This window comes from Podarcis bocagei (assembly GCF_964188305.1).
Source record: "Podarcis bocagei genome assembly, chromosome: Z".
Taxonomy (NCBI): domain Eukaryota; kingdom Metazoa; phylum Chordata; class Lepidosauria; order Squamata; family Lacertidae; genus Podarcis; species Podarcis bocagei.
In genome coordinates, this window is record NC_138140.1 from 42761243 (window position 1) to 42779580 (window position 18338).

Sequence of the window (18338 nt, forward strand, 5' to 3'; positions counted from 1 at the left end):
CAGTACTGTAGAATTACTGCAACCCCACAATTGTGTGAAGGGATTCCAGCATCTTCCCTGCAAAAGTATACTGTCCTTGGTTCCACTGAAATTAGAAATTAGCTTAAGATCTCTGAAGCAAGGTTTTCCCCAAGCTTCCCCAAACATGAGCCCTGAAACTCCACATTCTGCACAAATGTTTGTAAACAGACCTGCTGGAATGTGTCTTACTGTTTTTCTTGGCTGAACATGTCAGAAAACTGCCTTGAACACTCAGAAGCCTCCTGAGTGTGCTTCTTTCCAAAGGTGAGAAAACCAAAGTAATAGAAGCCATGCCCAAGGCAGCTTGGGGAATTGTGGGAACTGGAGTCTGAAGAAGAGGGAAGTGACAATATCTTGCATCTGTCAGAAAATGCCTTCTGTTTAAAGGCAGCATTGTCCATCTAACCAGGGGCCTTTGCATCCTGTGACCATCCAAGTTTTGACCTGCTAGTCTTGGCTCTCCCCCAAAGTCTGCCAATGTGAACCTTGGTCGTCCTTGCCTTTGTATGCATGGATCAAGGCCCTTGTTATGCCACACTATGCTTATTTAACTCATTACACCTCAGCTGGACCTTGTCCTGTTGTCAAGATGTTGCAAAGGCCCTATTTGTAAATGTCTGAATCCAGCAGGTGACCCCCCTATGTTCTTAACAAAAGTCCTTTGGATGTAGTACCTTCCAAATGTTTTTGACTCCAGCTTCCATCATCCCTGATCATTGGCTGTGCTGGCTGGAGCTGATGGGGGGTTATGGTCCAAAGCATATGGAAGGCACAAGGTTGGTTGCCCCCATATTAGTCAGGTGTGTTGCCAGACCCCATCCCCTGCCTTACTGTGGGACTTGAGACCCAATTCATGCATTTGCCAGGGGCCAGCTCTGAACTAATGTGGTGATTGGGTGGCGCCAGAGCTCCTCCGTTGCACCAATGGAGGAGAGTGTTCCATGCAAATTGGAGCCAGTTGTGCAGACAGCCCTTATGCAAATACCCTTTTTCTGGGGGTTAAGAAAAGCCCCATAAAGAGCACCTGTGATCAGCTGTACATGTGAATGTCATGATTCACATGAGATGTCTTCTGAATGGTGGAGGAGCCTGTGCCATTTCTTCAGCATGCTATTTCAGGGTTCGCTGTTGGTGAATGTGTAAAGAGGAAGGGGAAAAGAGAAGGGCATGCTAAAGGGCCTGCTAAATTAAAGGGCCTGCTATACACACACACACACACACACACACACACACACACACACACACTCTTTCCATCTGGCAAACAAAATAGTAGTTCTTTGGTCTGTTGTTTTAATGACTTTTGATTTCTCCTAGCAAAAATACAGTGCTGGTTTTTGACTGGTGGGTTGTTTGTTTCAGGACAACATCACTAACTTTAGTTAAAGTTTGGAGTGGGGAGAACAGTTAAACATTGTTTATATACAGTAATGGTATCGTCATTATATGTGTCAATATTTTTGGGGACATTTAGCTGGTCCCACCACCTGGAAAAACACGTAAGGTAGAACCTGATGTGGTTAGCCTGATGTGGTTAGCTTACTGAGATGTGATTCTCAACTGCTGTGTACTCAGAGACACAAGTGTGTTGCTCACACATAGCTATATATTTATGGGGCAGGCACCTAGCAAGATCAGAAGTTCCACAAGATTTTGAACAATAAGCATTTTAGAGAAGCTCTGTATGGATGTGCAGATGACCTCTTAGAATATCAATTAATATTTGAAAGAAGGTTCCTTTCTCCATTGGCCAATCACAGGAGTCGCAAAGTTACAGTTATTACCCTTAAGCCAGTTGTTGAAATATGTTTGATATTCTTCAAATTTGTTAGGAGATTTAAATGCAACAGAAGGGTGCAACTCTTAACAAAAGACCCATATTGTGACATGGTGAGGCCTCTTTCTGGTGGCCTCAGATGGATGGAAGTGTTGAAATCAAGAGAACACTCTTAACAGCATCAGTTGTTCCCCTGGTTAGGTTAAACAAAACAAAAAATGAACCTGCAGCTGCAAGTGGCTGACTTGAGAATTGATGTAACCCCCACAGTCAGGGCCAAAGGTAGGCCGATCCTGATCCATGGGTCACAACCAAGTTTAGGGAGGATTCCAGATATTTATTGTTGAACTTCAACTTCTATTTCTATTTTTACTATTAGCCATGCCTGTACAGGCTGATAGTTGTAGTCACAGGTTCCTCTTCCCTGCTGTAGGAGGGTGCTCTTTTGCTGCTCCACAAAAACAAGCAAGGGCTGTGTCCATTGATTTTAGTTACATATTGATCTCTTCTTCCAAAAAAAGCTCAAAGCAACCTACTCATTTTACCCTCATGACAGCCTTGTGAGGTAGGTCAGGCAACCGCAGAAGCCAGGTATCCTTTCAGAATGGAGATGTCATGGTGGGGGAGCGGTTTGCGATTTCTTCCTCCATGAATCCATGTTCAAGTGCAGGGTGCCACTGACTGTGGCAGCGGGAGAAAGTGACAAAGAAACAGTGGAGCACTCTTGGCTTTATGTCCCTGCTTGTAGGCTTCACCTCAGAGGCATCTGGTTGGTGCCTCTTGGGAAGAGAAAGTTGCATTAGGTGCCCTGAGCCAACAGGACTACTGTTGTGCTGTTTCTTAACCATCCTATAAATGTTTGCACTGCACTGAAAAGCAAACCCTCTCTTTCCATATATACTTTATTGTGCTTCCACGCATTTTGTTAAAAGCGTGTTACAGTCTAACTCTACTATAAGGTGTATCGTGCATTGCGTCCAAATATTTAACATGCTTGAACTCTTCTGATGCATCAATGCTGCTCTGTCTGGGGCCCCAATGGTAGCACAAGCATTGATCCATTCATCTGTCGTCTTGCTCTCTCTCTCAATTTAATTGTGTGTGGGATCTGTTTTTTCTCTGCTTGTTCTTTGAATGCTTCTTCCACTCCTCCTTGCATTTAATTGATGATCTGTGTTTTTTTCTCTCCCCCCCCCCCCCGCCTCTCTCTCTTGCTTTCTTTCTCTAGCTTTTTCTGATCTGTCTCCACCTGCTGCTCTATGTCTGATGGAGAAGATTTCCGCTTGAGGAAGAGTTTAGGAATTCCCATCCTGTTTGGGAGGGGGAGGAATGAATAAGTCTTTGGATATCTGGAAAGACTTGGTTTTGTTTTCCCGTTTTTTTCTGATGTGCATGGGGTGTGTTTGAAGCTGGGGTGTCTTGTGGTTTTCGCTGCAAGACAGGGAGAATATTGGAAAGGCAAACATCTGTGTATCAGTTAAAAGCTTTGAGGAGCAACCTAAAGGTGGCAGGCAAATTATTGATGTAGCCAAGTGACACTGAGACAGATTCTTTTTTTTTTAAAGCAAAGTATTTCCTTTCTATTTTGCCTCAATATAAATATGATGGGTGGTTTATAAGTATCTGTGAAAAAAAATGTGCTAATTCGTTGGTTTGCTTGGATTAAAAACTAAACAAAAACTTTAAAAATACAAGTTTTATGCAATGAACAGCAAACAGAGAAACACGCGACTTTGCTACCTCTTGAGGAATATTTAATTTTAACACTGAAGCAAAGGACAGTGCGGGAGGGGTTGGGGGGAAGTATATTTTTCATTGGGGTCATAGATAACCTCTGCCATTTCGGAAAAAAAATAATAATCAGGTTGATTGAGTAATATTTCTCATTTAACTTTTTTTTTTTAATTAAAAAAATGTCCACTAAAGTTTCCACAGACCCTAGTGGCTGAGGAAGGACTGTGAGCCAGAAAGCACACCATTTATACATTTTCACTACAAGGATAGCCTTAAGCAAACTACTTATTCTTCCAGCCTCAGCTGTCCACCCTCCTCCAGTCTGAGAATAATCAAGCTTGCCCACCTTGCAGTCATTTTGTAAGGATTACCACGGTAAAATATGTGAAGTGTTTTCTGAACACTGGGGGAGGGGGAAGCATTTTAGTAAAGACTTAAGTATTATTAACCATGATTAATTTAATCCCCGTAGTTCAGCCCTTCCCAGATGTCTTCTGGGTTACAAACTGACTTTTCTATTGTCGATATCAAGGTTGTGGAGAAATTTGTCTGTAATTGGTCATCTGTTTCTTTAAAAGTTATCATGCAAGTCAAGTGTTAACTGCCCTTAATAATGCATTTTCTGAGCACTCTTGGAACTTTTCTGGAACGTTCACTGCATGGGGGTCTGTTTCCCAATACCTTGTTCTCTTGTCTTTTCTCTCTATTTTTTGTTTTTGGTCTCTCTACAAACAAGAATTGTGATTTGACAGCTGCACTCAGTATCTATTTACATGACCCACACGAAAGAACCAGCACTGTTGAGCTTGATACCTTTCTAATGTTGTCAATTTTCAATAAAAAGTAACCCTCCCAAAAAAAAGAAACATTTTCCCCTGGTAATTATTTCTGGAATCCATTGAATGAATTGTGTTCACTGAGCTTAATTTTATATCATTATGCTGTAGTTTTTGATGCACACATAGATTACATCACATGTGGGATCAGTCTACATTGTATTTGTATGTCAAATGCTATTGGGACTAAAACAGCAAAGACTTTGTTGTTTTAAAATACTTGCAAATGCAGTATGGCTTGTTGTCAAAGATGGAGAAGCTGTGGCCCTTCAGATGTTGCTGGATGAAGACTGTTCGCATCCCTCACCATTGGCTATGCCAAGCAGGGACTCATCTCAGCTGCAGTCCCACAGCGTCTGAAGGGTACTCCAGGTACCCCTGCTATAATGTTTTGTGAATTCTAGTTCATTTCAGCAGATTTAGTCCATGAAATCGTGTTCCATAATTCAGTGGCACTTCGGTTTTCAAACGTAATCCATTCCAGAAGACCATTCGAGTTCTGAAACATTCGAAAACCAAAATCTCAAAACAGAAGCCTCAAAACAGAAAACTCAGTACAGAAAACTCTATACAGAAGCTACATGGCATGTTTGACTTCCAAGGCTTGTTTGAAAACTGAAGCTCTTATGGTGTTTGAAATCCAAACTGTTCAACAGAGACGTTCAGAAACCGAGGTACTACTGTAAATTGGTTAGTTTTTTAAAGTGCTAAAAAACTCAATGGGTTGTTTGCTTCCCCGCTCCTCCACATGCAGCTGCTGGGTGACCTTGGGCTAGTCACACTTCTTTGAAGTTTCTCGGCTCCATTCACCTCACAGAGTGTTTGTTGTGGGGAAGCACGGAAGCTTGTTAGCCGCTTTGAGACTCCTTAAAGGGAGTGAAAGGCAGGATATCAAGTCCAAACTCCTCTTTCAGTGTCAGTCATATTTAGAGTAGACCTATTGAAATTAATGGGCATGAGTAACTTGAGGCCATTGATTTCAGCTGGTTGCTCTATGTAAAACTTGGTACAGGTGTTGTTTTGGCTGCCACAAGCATGATTACTGCTCTGGAAACTATTAGAGCTATTTAGAACTATTAGAACTATTTATTTGTTTCATCAGCTAGATTAGTTGATTTTTTAAAAAAATAAAACAACCCTTTTTAATTGACCAAAAAGGCATTCCACATTTTAAAAAACATATTTAAAATGTTAATTTTAATAGACATTGTTATAGTAACAGCAGGTGATAGGCACAATCTTAGAGAGGCATTCCCTTCTCCTTCACTCATGCAGAAGGGAATGCCTCTTCTAAGATAATTTTGACATATACATACATCTTAAAAAGAATCATGCTTGTCATCTTCAGAACTCCTGTTTGCAAATACTTTTTATTGCGTGATCAGCTTCAAAGTCTACTTGTCTTGCAGTGCAATCCCTAAACATGCTAACTTAAGAGGGTATGGTCTATTAAGTTCTGTAAGACTTATCTCTTAGTAAACATGCCTAAGGTTGTAGTGCAAGATTTATTTAAGTTGAATGACATCATTATTCATCATAACAAACCATTTGACTTGCCTACAATTTATTCTGTAATTTTATACAGAAACTATACAACTGTTCCCCACCAACACATTCACCTACACACACACTCAGAAGTATGGTTGGCAGCAGTAATTAGGAATAACATAAGACCAAGGTGTCTTGGAGATAGTCTCCTTTGATCATGTGCCTTGTTATAATCTGAAATTCACTGAGAGCCACCTGTGATTAACACTATCTGTGTATCATGTTCCAATATCAAAGGTGTGAAGAGAGCTGTTCTCAGTGGTTGCCTGAGAACCCACCACCCACACTTCAAGACAGATCATATTTCAGAAGTGTAGCAAGTTCTGCCAATCTAGGATGGGGCAGATCAGGGTTTAGTTGGGAAGGGAGGGTGATACTTTGGTGGAATTTGACAAAAACAGGGGTGAGTATGATTTTGTTACCTATCTCAAGCTTTCAGCATTTCCTATAAATCTAAGTCAGTTGATGGATTGCAGATTTGAAATAAACACACTGAATAGCATCATGGAGCTTGAAACTGATGTAGAAATAGCTTTATTAAAGCTGTTGCAAGGTAGCTTTTATCCATAACAAACAACACACCCCAGCCCAGAGATTAAATAAACATACTGTACAAGCAAAGAGAGACGCGGGTAGCGCTGTGGGTTAAACTAGGACTTGCCGATCGGAAGGTCGGCGGTTCGAATCCCCGCAATGGGGTGAGTTCCCGTTGCTCGGTCCCTGCTCCTGCCAACCTAGCAGTTCGAAAGCACGTCAAAGTGCAAGTAGATAAATAGGTACTGCTCCGGCGGGAAGCTAAACGGCATTTCTGTGCGCTGCTCTGGTTCGCCAAAAGCGGCTTAGTCATGCTGGCCACATAACCTGGAAGCTGTACGCTGGCTCCCTCAGCCAATAAAGCAAGATGAGCACCGCAACCCCAGAGTCGGTCATGACTGGACCTAATGGTCAGGGGTCCCTTTACCTTTACAAGCAAAGAACATGCTGTATCTGTGCTTACTGTGCTCATCTGTGTTTATGCTCCTCCCTCCCGATGCTAAAGAACTGCTGAAGCTAAGATTATTGAAAGCTTGTTTTGTGCTACTCCAGGGGTAAGAAACCTTGAAGCAGTGGATTCAGATTACCATAAAGGAGATTTTGACTCAACATTAGGAGGAACTTTCTGATGTTAAGAGCTGTTCAACAGTGGAAGGAACTACATTGAAAGGTAGCGGACTCCCCTTCACCGGAGGTTTTTAAATGGGTTGGAAAGCCATCCACCAATGATTCTTTAACTGTGATTCTTGCATTGCAGGGGGTGGACTAGATGATCCTTGGAATCCCTCCCAAAACTACAGTTGTGTGATTCTAGCTCAGAATAAAATCTATGTCAACCATTGTGCTCATATGACTTGGGGGTAAACATATTCTTGATTCCAAATATGCATAGGTTTATTTAGAGAAGGACCATAACATTAAACGCATTCACAGAACTTCCTCAACAGCAAACATCTGTCGTCTTAATAGAATTGTAGAGTTGGGAGGGGTCACGAGGGTCACCCAGTCCAACCCTTTATAATTCAGGAAACTCTCACCCAACGTGGGACTCGAACCCCACACTCAAATAATGATTCCATCCTCCTCCCCTTGCCGGCCGAAGCGCTCTCGCTCGCTTGCCTGGGCTCTTTTCCTCCCCACCTCCAGATGGCACTGTGGGAGAAGCGGATCGCGCTCCTTGCGGCCCTTTCATGCCGCCTCCCCTCACTCGCTCTCCCTTAGGCTCCCCCGCCTCCTCCGGAGATCTCGCGCGGCTCGAACGTTCCATCCCGCCCACGCGAGCAGCGTCTAACAAGCGGAAAAAGAAGAGATAGAAAGCAGCGGGCTGGACTGGGGGGAGGAGCTAGGAAGAAGCGCTCGCGCATGCTCACGAGAAGGAAAGAAGACAGAGGAGGGGTAAAGGGGAGCGCACTTGAAGGGAGAGAAGGAGCGGGGTCTCACGCACGTGTGAACGGACACGGTTGCTCTTCGCTCTCCTTTCCGCACCCGGATCGGGGTTAGGCGGGATCGGTCCGCCGGGGAGCCCCGTCCTGAGTGGTGCCCCCCTTCCCGCTCGCCTCACGCCGGCGCCGGTTGGCCTTGGTGCCCGGACAAGGCCAGCCCATGGCCGGCGGAGGGTGGACGTTGCCCGGCGGGGATTTCTTGTCGCCGCGGCCGCCTTCCTCTGCCCAGCCGGTGCCTCCTCAGCCGCCGCAGCCTCCTGCCGAGGGGTCAGCCGCTACTCCCCCCGAGGAGCCCGACCTGGAGCCTTGGCGCGAGAAGCAGGAGAGCGACCGGCACTGGGCGGTGCGAAGGCAGTTCCTTCTCCGCAACTTGCCGGACTACCCGGGAGACGTCTCCTTCCAGAAGCTCCTGGCGCTCTCCCACGCCTGGGCCAACCATGTCTTCATGGGGTGCAGGTAAGGCGCGGGGCGCTTCTCTGCTTCTTTTCCCCACTTCTGCGATCGATCGCGCGCGCAATGACACGTGTTGGGGGGGGTAAACTGGTGGTGTGTACAGCCCTGGTGACACGTTGGGTGCGTATCGCAGTTAACGGAGGAGGAGGAGGGGGCTTGAGTTGTTAATAGAGGTCTGTTGAGCTGCTGGGATAAGTCAGCCGGTAGAGCATGAGACTGTTCATCTCAGGGTTGTGGGTTCGAGCCCTTGTGCTGGACAAAAGATTCCTTATTTGCAAGGGGTTGGGCTAGACAACCCTCAGGATCCTTTCCAACTCTACAACTCTGTGATCCCACCCACCCACGCACGCCTGGCCTTGAGCATACTTTCACTGATTCAGCCGTTAAGCTGTTTCCGGTTGTTTTGCTTAGGGACCGGTCCATGCAGCTCCGTGCTGGCTTCTGTACTAACCGGCTGCGGCTGTCCAGGGTTTCAAGGAAAATAAACCTGGGAGATCTCCTGCCAACAAAGTAGCTGCTCTGCCACTGATTTTCAGCCCTTCCCTACCGTGGTTTTAGGTACAAAACGCTGCCTTGTCCAGCGCCAGCCACTGGTGTGCCTAGTTCAGAAGTTCACAAGAGGAAGATTTTCTTCTAATTCACAAGAGCAGTGGGGAATTTGTGTCTGCAACTTCCACCAGCTCCACTAAGCTTGGCCAGTTCTGTTATTATTAACCAGGGATGATGGGAGCTGGACTCCAACAAGGTCTAAAGGGCCACATCTCCATCCCTAGGTATTATTAATTAATTAATAAATTGTTAATAAATAGCTACGCCGCTGCCCACTCCCCATCCTGTACAACGACTGGCAGTGGCTCTCAAGAATATCTGGCAGGGATCTCTCCCAGCCCTGTCTGGAGATGTCAAGAAATAAACCTGTGACCTCCATGCCAAGCAGATGCATGCTCTACCACTCACCTTTGACCCTTCCCCTTTCTCTTCCCATTACTCTCTGTTCACAACTCATTTTCCTTTCCATGCAGTGATTATTAGTGTTTGGTATGTAATATTTTAGTCATGCTCTTCTAGCAATTAAATACTACGAACAGTTTGCAAACAGAAAACCAGTAGCAGTGCAATCAACAAGGGCATGCTGCACTAAAACCACCCATTTAAAAACATCAATTGCACAGTAAATAAAATATTTTGGGAAAACAGCAGTAGAACTAACCATGAAAAGACTTATTGAATAAAAACTCTTTCACATTTGGTTCAAAAGGCAACAGAGAGGAAACTGGACAAATCTCTGCAGGAAGAATATTCCAAAGTTTCTTTTTGCAAGGGCAATTTGCAAAGCCCCCTATTCGCCCTGTTCTCCGTATAAGGGTTCATCAGGAATAAGGAAGGGGTAGTACAACAATAGGTGGTGGTGCTAGCCTCCATCTCCCCAGCCCTCATGGGAGCACCTCATTGACATCTGTCTGATTGCCGTTATAGAGCAGCAACAGAGGCTGAGAGCAATGCCAGTGGAAGGCAGAATATTAACATTTCTGTTTAGCTTCTTTATTGACTCACAAAACAATTGCAAGTTCCCAAACACCCTTGAGACTGTACAGGTCTTCTTCAAAAGAACATTGCTTATTGGCTTGGCATCACTGTCGTGGGTCAAAACCAGTCCTTGACAAATCTTCTATTTCATAAGCAATATTTCTCCAAATATTTTAAGGCCTTGTATATTTGTGGGGATCTTTAACAGTCTGCCATGTTCACTGTTGTACCCTGTTTGGGTTTGCTCTGGTAGGCAGCCCTCATTTCCTTAACTTTACTTCATTTTGAGCCAAATACCTTTATTTCTCCCCAGAATAACTATCACCCATTCTTCTCTCTTTCCCCCCCAAAACAAGAAAGTTACAGGCAGATCAGAGGGCATGGAAGCCCTGTCTTTTTTACCACTGGGGCCACACTTGCACCATACATTGTGTCACTTTAAACAGCCATGGGTTCCCTCAAAGAATCATGGGAGCTGTAGTTTATTCAGGGTTCTGAGAGTTGATAGGAGGCCCCTATTTCCCTCTGAGAGCCAAAGTTTACATAGTTCTATGGGAAGAGGGATTGTTTGTAGCTCTCAAAGGGAAAAAGGATTCTCCTAACATCTCTCAGCCCCCTTAACAAATGACAATTCCCAGGATGCTTTGGGGAAGCCATGACTGTCTAAAGTGGTACAGTAGAGCTTTAAATGTATGGTGTGGCCTTCGCCATTATGACATAGCAGCCACTGAAAACAGACCTTCAAGTATTCAGTGCAGTATTCCCTGTTTTGGCTACCAGCCTTAAAAAAGTGCTGGTGGGGAAGAGATTGCACATGCTAAGAATCAAGCTGTCCTTGACCAGTGGCTGCCGTCTCCATTCACTTAACTGGGTCAGAAATCAACAAGGTTTAGGAACATAGGAAAGAGTCTTGTACCAGGCCAGACTATTAGTCCTTCTAACTCAGCATTGTCTGTTCTGTCACAACAGTTGTCCTCACAATGTTTGGGTTCTTTTCTCATACCCTGCTGCTGGAAATGCCATGTGTCTCTCCATAGCACCCCTTGTGCCAAAGATCAACGCCAGCATATTCCTTTATCTTGTCCATTGTTTACATTTGAACTGGAGATAGTTGCCAGTTAGATATCATGATGGAAAGTTTTGCATCCACAGTTTTCTTTAGTATAGCTGTGAGTTTCCAGAAAGTTTTCCTTTTGCCAAAAGCAGCTTACCCCAACCTGTGACCCCCAGGTGTTACTGGACTCCCAGCTCTCATGAGCCCCAGCCAGGATACAACTTGGCAAGGATGATGGAGCTAGTGTCCAACAATATATGGAGGGAGCCACATGGACTATTCCAAGCACATAAACAGTACTGAGTTACCTGGATCTGTGGCCTGACTCTGAATAAAACAGCTTCCTGTGTTCCTGTATCTTGTGTTATGTTTCGCTGGGCAAAAGTGTGAAAAGGTGTTGTAACCACACATCTCTTGGTCCAACAGGACACCCACTTAGGTAGTCCTCTGGTGGGCAGAGGTAGGAGTAGAGCTGCAAGGGGGGGGGTTGTAATGGCAATCTATAACTTAAAGCTTCCTTTGCTTAAATGCAGGTATAGCCCTGAAGTTATGGAGAAAGTCCTCCATATGGCCGAAGGGATTGACATTGGCGAGATGCCGTCATTTGAATTGGTGCCTGATGCCAAGGCAACTAAAAGGCCACGCTCCCCGCCGGACTATTCTCCATCTCGTAGTGAGTGTCTCCATTTTCCTCCATTCCATTCACAGCAGAATTGGCTCTTTAATGACGATAAATGAATCAGCAATGTCAGGCATGAAAAGACCAAGGGCTGTATCTAATATTATTTGTCCACTAGCCCAAGGCCTCATGCACTAGTGGACGAGTGAGTTTTAAATGTTGTGCAGCTGAGAAATCCAGCGCTGCAACAGTTGCACCAGCACGGTGGTCTTCAGCCAATCTAGACCTGAGACCCACCTCTAAATCCCAACCAGCAACATGGGACCCACATTCAGATTTTCACTTTTGATTTATACTTAATTGTGCTGACATCTCAGCACACGTCGCACACTATTTTTTAAAAAAGCATTTGAGCCAATATTTAATATATCATCGGTCAAATTTTGTACGCTTTTAGTAGATGTGTCCTCTTTTATATTTTATCTTTACTCCATGGTTAACACTGAGCAAGAGGGCAAGTCATATTTGTGTTATATTCCCCTCCAAAAGGCTGTCACTTTTTTAGCTTTCCATAACTTTTCTCTGTCAACTGCTGGTGCCTTTTTCTCTGCCTACCTTGCACTTTTGGATTCACATCACCCGTCTTGCCTCTGTTGTTCTCCTCTACACCTCCCTCCCTCTCTTTGCCTCCTCCTTGCACCCTCTCAGTCCTTTATCTCTTGTCATTTACTTTTGTCTTACCTTCTTTCTCAATGTTTTCTATCACTAGGTCTCTGCCTGTTTCCTCTTTCTCTCAGCTCATGTCTTCTTCCACATTTTCTTTACCTTCTCAAAAATTTATTTCTTTCTCTCTCACCTTCTTTTGCTTCCTTTTTATCTGCTGGTATTACCTTTCTATGTCTCCTTCACTTTCCTTTTTTTATCTCTGCTCACTTCATTTCACCTCCTCTGCCCCTTTAATTCACGTCTCTGTAACTCTTCCCCCTCCTACTGTCAACAGCAAAACAGGATTTCTGTGGAAGGTTCATCACTGCCAGAACCTAATATAGGCAACAGCAGTTCTTTGTTGCCCCATTGTTGGATTATTAAATTGATCCTCAGATACACCTCCACACTGCAACATATAGTTGTAGTTCCCAAACCAAAAGTGCTTCCTCTTTCAAATTGCAAAGTCTTGCCACTTTACAATTCTCCCCCCCCCCCCTAAAGAAACTAAATAAAACTGACTGACACTGGAATATTGAAGTTGCAGTCCTATGTATGCTTAATTGAGAATAAGTTCCATTAAATAAGTGGATCTTCCGAGGACTGTATGCGTGTTCAGCCATAGCTTTAATCACACAGCTATGGAATATAATATTTTGAAAATCTGCCTTCCACTTCTGCCCCCCCCCCCGGCCCAAAGTTACAATTTCTCATGCCTGCAGAGAAAAGTTATATTTCACCCATGTTTCATTTTTCATTCTAAAAATCCTCTTTTAACTTCTTACATTGCATAGGTCTCGAACCTCCAAGGAAGCAGACTGCCAAATACCATGTCAGGCCTCGTTTTGAACCTATACACTTTGTAGCCAGCAATACTCCAGATGAAGGAAAAAAGCCTGCTTCAGAAAATGAAGCAGAGGAGGCCAGTGTGAACATAAGCCAGCAAATCCAAAACTACGCTGATCGGGTTTTCAGCAGCTTCAGTACCCAGGATGAGGACACACAGTTTTCCAGAACAGTAGGTTTAGGTTATGGAAGTACCCAGGGAAACCAGATGGAAGCTGAAGTGGTTTCCAAAAACGAAGACTCTTCTGCCAGTGGTGTTGCAGCAGATTTGTGGGGGCCTTCTCTTCTCCAGGCTGCCTCTGAAACATTTCCCAAATCGGTTGTAGTAGCCAAGCAGTATTTCATTAACAAACTTGCAGTGGCAGTCCGCAATAATCTTGCTAGCCCTGAAGCTAGTTGCGAGCCAGACAAAATTAACTACACTTTTCTGTTGACACGATCCATTCAGGCTTGCAGGACAAACCCTGAGTATATTTATTCCCACTTGAAATATTTTCCCCCTGAGGACCTTCCCGATAACAAGAAGCTCCTAAAAGATGGTTTTGCTTGTGAGGTGAGGTGTCAGGATATATATTTGGCCACAGGTTATGCCGGCAGCAAAAATGGGTCGAGGGACCGAGCGACGGAACTGGCAATGATTCTGCTGCAAAAGCCTGTGGAGGTTAAGGTTGCCCAGCGAAAGTACAAGAACACCACCCTGGAGGATTTAGTGCTGTGTCAGAAGGGCAAATCTCCTCCTGAATTCCCTCCAGTGCTCAAACATTTGGATGACACTCTCACTTCCACGAAAGAATGGTCACCTGGACAGCTGACCTTTAACCCCCAGCAGGGCTCCAGTTCAGCTAAACATTGGACTAACTTTGTCCTCACAGAAAACGCCAGTGATGCCATTGGGATTTTGAACAATTCAGCCTCCTTTAACAAAATGTCAATTGAATACAAATATGCCATGATGCCAAATAGATTGTGGCGCTGCAGAGTCTATTTGCAGGACCACTTTTTAGCCGAAGGGTATGGCTCGAAAAAAACAAGCAAGCATGCTGCAGCAGACGAAGCGCTGAAAGTTCTCCAGAAGACCCAGTCCAGTACTGGGCCCACCAAAGCAGTCCAGGTTCGCAAATTTAGCGGGGCCACTCGTATTCCCCCCAAGAAGAAGAGTCTGAAGGAACTTGTTGTGTATGAGAACTCCATGAACCCTGTGTGCACCCTGAACGACACTGCTCAGTTCAACAAGATGACAGTGGAGTACATCTTTGAAAGGGTGATGGGGATCCGGTGGAAGTGCAAGGTGTTGCTGGAAAAGGAATTAATCGCTGAAGCAATTGGGGTCAAGAAGAGTGTCAAGCACGTGGCGGCAGAAGAGGCTGTCAGAGTCCTGAAAAGAACCCAACCAACAGTCATCAACAACCTGAAAAAAGGCACCGTCGAAGACGTCATCTCAAGGAACGAGATCTGCGGGCGTTCCGCAGAAGAAGCATCGAAGCAGCAGATCAAGGAAGACAACATTGGGAATCAGATTCTAAGGAAAATGGGCTGGACAGGCGGTGGCTTGGGGAAAAGTGGGGAAGGGATCCGAGAACCGATTGCCGTGAAGGAACAGTTCAAAAGGGAAGGGCTTGGGTTGGACAATGAAAGGGGGTCAAAAATTGCAAAGAAAGATGTTGAACAGATCATCCAGAATTATGCCTTCTCAGACAGCAAAGTTGATCTGACGTTCTCAACGGAATTGACCAACGATGAGCGCAAACAGATTCATCAGATAGCCCAACAATATGGGCTTAAGAGTAAATCCCATGGACAGGGCCGTGATAGATACTTAGTGGTTAGCCGAAAGAGGCGTAAAGAAGACTTGTTACATCAGCTAAAGCAAGATGGTCAGGTTGGCCATTATGAACTCATTATGCCACAGGATAAATAAGGCTTGAGGGCCATCCATTTCTTCTGGGGATGTTCAGACTGAGGCTGAGTTCTCCATTAAACCGAGCGAAAGTTGCACATGGATGTGGGAATGATTGAAACCTGTTTTACTTGTTCATTAATTTTCTAAAACTTTCTTAGGGAAAAAAATAAGAGCTTTATATAAGCAGTTTAACTGTTTTATGAAATCTCTTGGAAAAGGCTTGTTTTCCTTCACATTTTCCTAGTTTTGTAATAGCAGGAACACTTTGTGTGACAGGGAAAGTTTGCACACCACTTTAAAGCAAAAGGGTAGGATGATTTCCTTCTCTATTTTTTGACTTAAAAAAAATAAAAAATACAAAAATAAAGAAGGTGGCAATATGTAGAAAACTATGTAAAGTTGGTATTAATGATAAATAGATTTTTATTTCTGGACATGCAAAGAATTGCATGTTTTGTATTTAAAATGTTGGATTTTATTGTGGGAAGGATGGGGAACTTGCTTTTCAGTTTATTCAAAATGCAGCATCATTACCGTAATTAGTGATTTGGTTTACCCAAGACTGCCTTCTTCATTTGTACCCTAAAAGCCAAGGATGAGGAAGCTGTGGCTCTCCAGGTGCTGCAGAATTACAGCTACCACAATCCCTGGCCATTGGTCATGCTGGCTGGGGCTTAGGGGAATTAGGAGCCGGTCACCATCTGGTCCACAGGTTCTCCATCCCTGATATGAACCCAGAATGGGAGATAGTCACAAAAGCCCGAGTCTCAGATTTTTATTTAAAATCTATATTTATAAGCCAAAGTTCATAAGTGGGTGGGAGTTGTTTTAATTTTGAGTTGTTTTGATTTTAGTAGGAACACAAAGGCATAAAACTCCCGCTGAAATCAGTGGGCCTTAAGTGTGTTCAACTGTGGCAAGTTGCATACGGTTTCTAAGATAGCTTTCAGAGTTTGAGGCAATGCCTTCTGCTTCCTCTTGGGGAGGACGCCTGAGGAGTATGTCACAGTTCTGTATGTGTGAGATTATGTAAACACACGCAAGCGTGGTCTAATTTTTGTTATTTTATAGAGCAGGGGATAGGGAACCCAGATGTTGTTAGACTTCAATTCCCAAGAGTCCTTGGCGATGAGAATTGTTGCCTTGCAAAATCTGGTTCAAGGCCACAGGTTCCCCACCTCCATCATAAGAGCCAGAATCTGTAATTCTTTGACATAAAATTGATTTATTGTGCATGCTGCAGAACATACAAGGCTCTGGGTTTTGCCTCAAGTGGCCATGCTGTTGCTTTCCAAATCTGATGATGTTAGTGAATAAATTAAAGCGTTTTCTATCACCTTAACAGAAAGATGAACTCTGGTGGAGTGGATTTCTCCTACAACTATTGTTCAGTGAAGTATTTTTTAAAAAATAAACACTCTTGGGTCAGGTCCATTTGTTTCTATGTGTGCTGCTTCCACTTTTCATTTGCTTCCACTGCATTTTTTGTGTACATGTGCTCGTATAAAATATGGAGAGAAACAAGTAAAAGGTTCTCTCTGTAGGGCGTTTGATTAGTGTGTGCGTAATTCTCTTACTTCCCCTTATTTCCTATGCAAAAACTAAGCTTTTTTGAAGGCATACCTCCCACCCAGTTCCAGGAGCCTTTAAAGAAAATGCAGCCTTGTTAAGGATGCAAAAATCAACTACCTTTTCAATCTACTTGTCTTTCTGGGAACCGTCATCCATAGCTAGAAACAATAAGTAGAGGATGCCATGAGTAAATCTGGTTGATTTACTAAGCCTGTGTAACTTTGTTTTATGCATAAAAACAAGTTTAGCTTATGCACACAGATCATTGCAGGGGCCATCCAAGAAGAGGCACTCTTTATGGATGAGGTAAGGTGGAATACCTCTTCTGAGACTTGTACCGAGAGTTTTAACCCATTGCCCAGTTTAATCAGAAGCACCATTTCTATCAACAGGAAGGCTTTCAAAATTAATAAATTAGATATTACTTGGGCTACCTGGGACCGCCTAATTATTTAATGGTTACTCTCTTGGGCCTTTGCCACCTAGGAAAGGTACTGAAGCATGTAACAACCCATAGCTTCTCTTGCCAATCATGAGAACTAAAAAAAGAGAGGTAATACTGGAGATAGCTAGCTACTGTGTGCCAGCAAAATCTCTTTCCTAGCTCAGAAGGGAACAGAAATAGTACTGCTACTACTACAAATGGTAGTTGATTTGACTGACATCCCATGTCCTTTTAAAATTTGGGGGGTGGCTATTGGCTTGTTTTGATTTTATTCTGTGAACTGCCCTGAGACCTCCGGGTATAGGGGAGTATATACAATCAATCAATCAATCAATCAATCAATCAATAATAGAGCAAGGGTGGATGGGTGGCCCCCAACCCAGAGACCTGATCCAAACCCCCATATTTTTCAGGCTGTTCCAAGCCTCCCAATAATTTTGGTAGTAGTGGCAAAAAGGAAGTAGGCAGCAATAAGGGAGGCAGAAAAGTTAAAATCTCACTGTCCAGCCCGGCAACTGGATGGCTGTACAAATTACCAGCTTCCCCATACTGATGGCTGGTTTGAGAAGCACAGAGGGACCATTAAGTGCACAGATCAGCTGAGAGGGGAAGCTCAGTGCCTATATGTGTACGGTGATACACCCACCACTGGCAATGCTCCACCCCCTTCTCCAAGGGTAAATGCACCCCTTCGACCAAAAATGGTAACCACTCCTGAAACACAGCATGAGCATCCAAGAAAGAAAACATAAAATTTACTTGGTGGGGATAAACTTCTCCAGACAAGGCTAGCTTATATGAAAAGAATGTACCCATGACCTAAGTGAGGAAACCAAATTAAAGCAGTGATAGCAAAGCTAATTGAAAACAAAGGGGGGCTCTATAGAGTTGGTTTGGTATGCTAGCTTAACAGCCTCCATTTAAGAGTAGCTTACTCCTGTGCTGCAAGCTGTTCCCTAGCATGCAAGCTTACCTGCTCTTGGTTTTCTGTTTTGCTTATCAGTCGCCAATACAAAAAGTAACTGTGGTGTTTACAAAAAGGATGCTGGGAAATGCACAGCCCCCAAGCAGCTGCTGAATATGGCACAGAATGCTCTCAGAAACCAATGTGAGTGTAAATGGAATGTGACAGCTGACAACTGGCCCCTGCAAGTTTCAGGGAAGGGTAGCAAGTTAAGTAGTGAGAAACACTTTGCCAGAAACCTTATACTGTCCATTGGGTTTAAAACTGCTTTACTTTATAAAATAGCATGTGGGGTACCACTTGTGGCAGAAGTGCGATGAGCTCTCCCTTCATGTAGACATTAACAAAGAGGGATGCCTTATGA

At 44.0% G+C, this 18338-nt stretch overlaps 2 protein-coding genes and 1 long non-coding RNA gene across 4 annotated transcripts in view; 2 read left to right on the forward strand and 1 right to left on the reverse strand.

Moving 5' to 3' along the window:
* Window positions 1-4395, forward strand: part of SEPTIN6 (septin 6) — a 50587-nt gene extending 46192 nt beyond the window's left edge. Inside the window, exon 10 of the mRNA XM_081179043.1 lies at window positions 3024-4395. Within this exon, the coding sequence (XP_081035169.1) occupies window positions 3024-3033 (10 nt within the window). The 3' untranslated portion in view covers window positions 3034-4395. The remainder of the gene's footprint in view (window positions 1-3023) is intronic.
* The window catches only part of LOC308578607, a 135494-nt gene that overhangs the window by 75800 nt on the left and 41356 nt on the right, over window positions 1-18338 (reverse strand). The gene's annotated exons all lie outside the window — the stretch shown is intronic.
* NKRF (NFKB repressing factor) lies at window positions 7765-16425 on the forward strand. Of its 2 annotated transcripts, none has more exons than XM_081179009.1 (3): window positions 7765-8345; window positions 11457-11596; window positions 13042-16425. In XM_081179009.1, exons 1-3 carry the CDS (start codon window positions 8050-8052, stop codon window positions 15009-15011), a joined length of 2406 nt encoding a protein of 801 aa, XP_081035135.1. In that variant the 5' UTR covers window positions 7765-8049; the 3' UTR covers window positions 15012-16425. The 2 variants fall into 2 exon arrangements, with proteins under 2 accessions (XP_081035135.1, XP_081035136.1); XM_081179010.1 differs by lacking the exon at window positions 7765-8345 and adding an exon at window positions 10610-10740.

What these genes read in the sequence shown, in the direction of transcription:
- NKRF (XM_081179009.1), top strand. Translation starts at nt 8,050, where the DNA reads ATGGCCGGCGGAGGGTGGACGTTGCCCGGCGGGGATTTCTTGTCGCCG. An exon ending in CATGTCTTCATGGGGTGCAG is followed by an intron (nt 8,346 to 11,456) that starts GTAAGGCGCGGG and finishes GCTTAAATGCAG; the next exon opens with GTATAGCCCTGAAGTTATGG. An exon ending in GGACTATTCTCCATCTCGTA is followed by an intron (nt 11,597 to 13,041) that starts GTGAGTGTCTCC and finishes TACATTGCATAG; the next exon opens with GTCTCGAACCTCCAAGGAAG.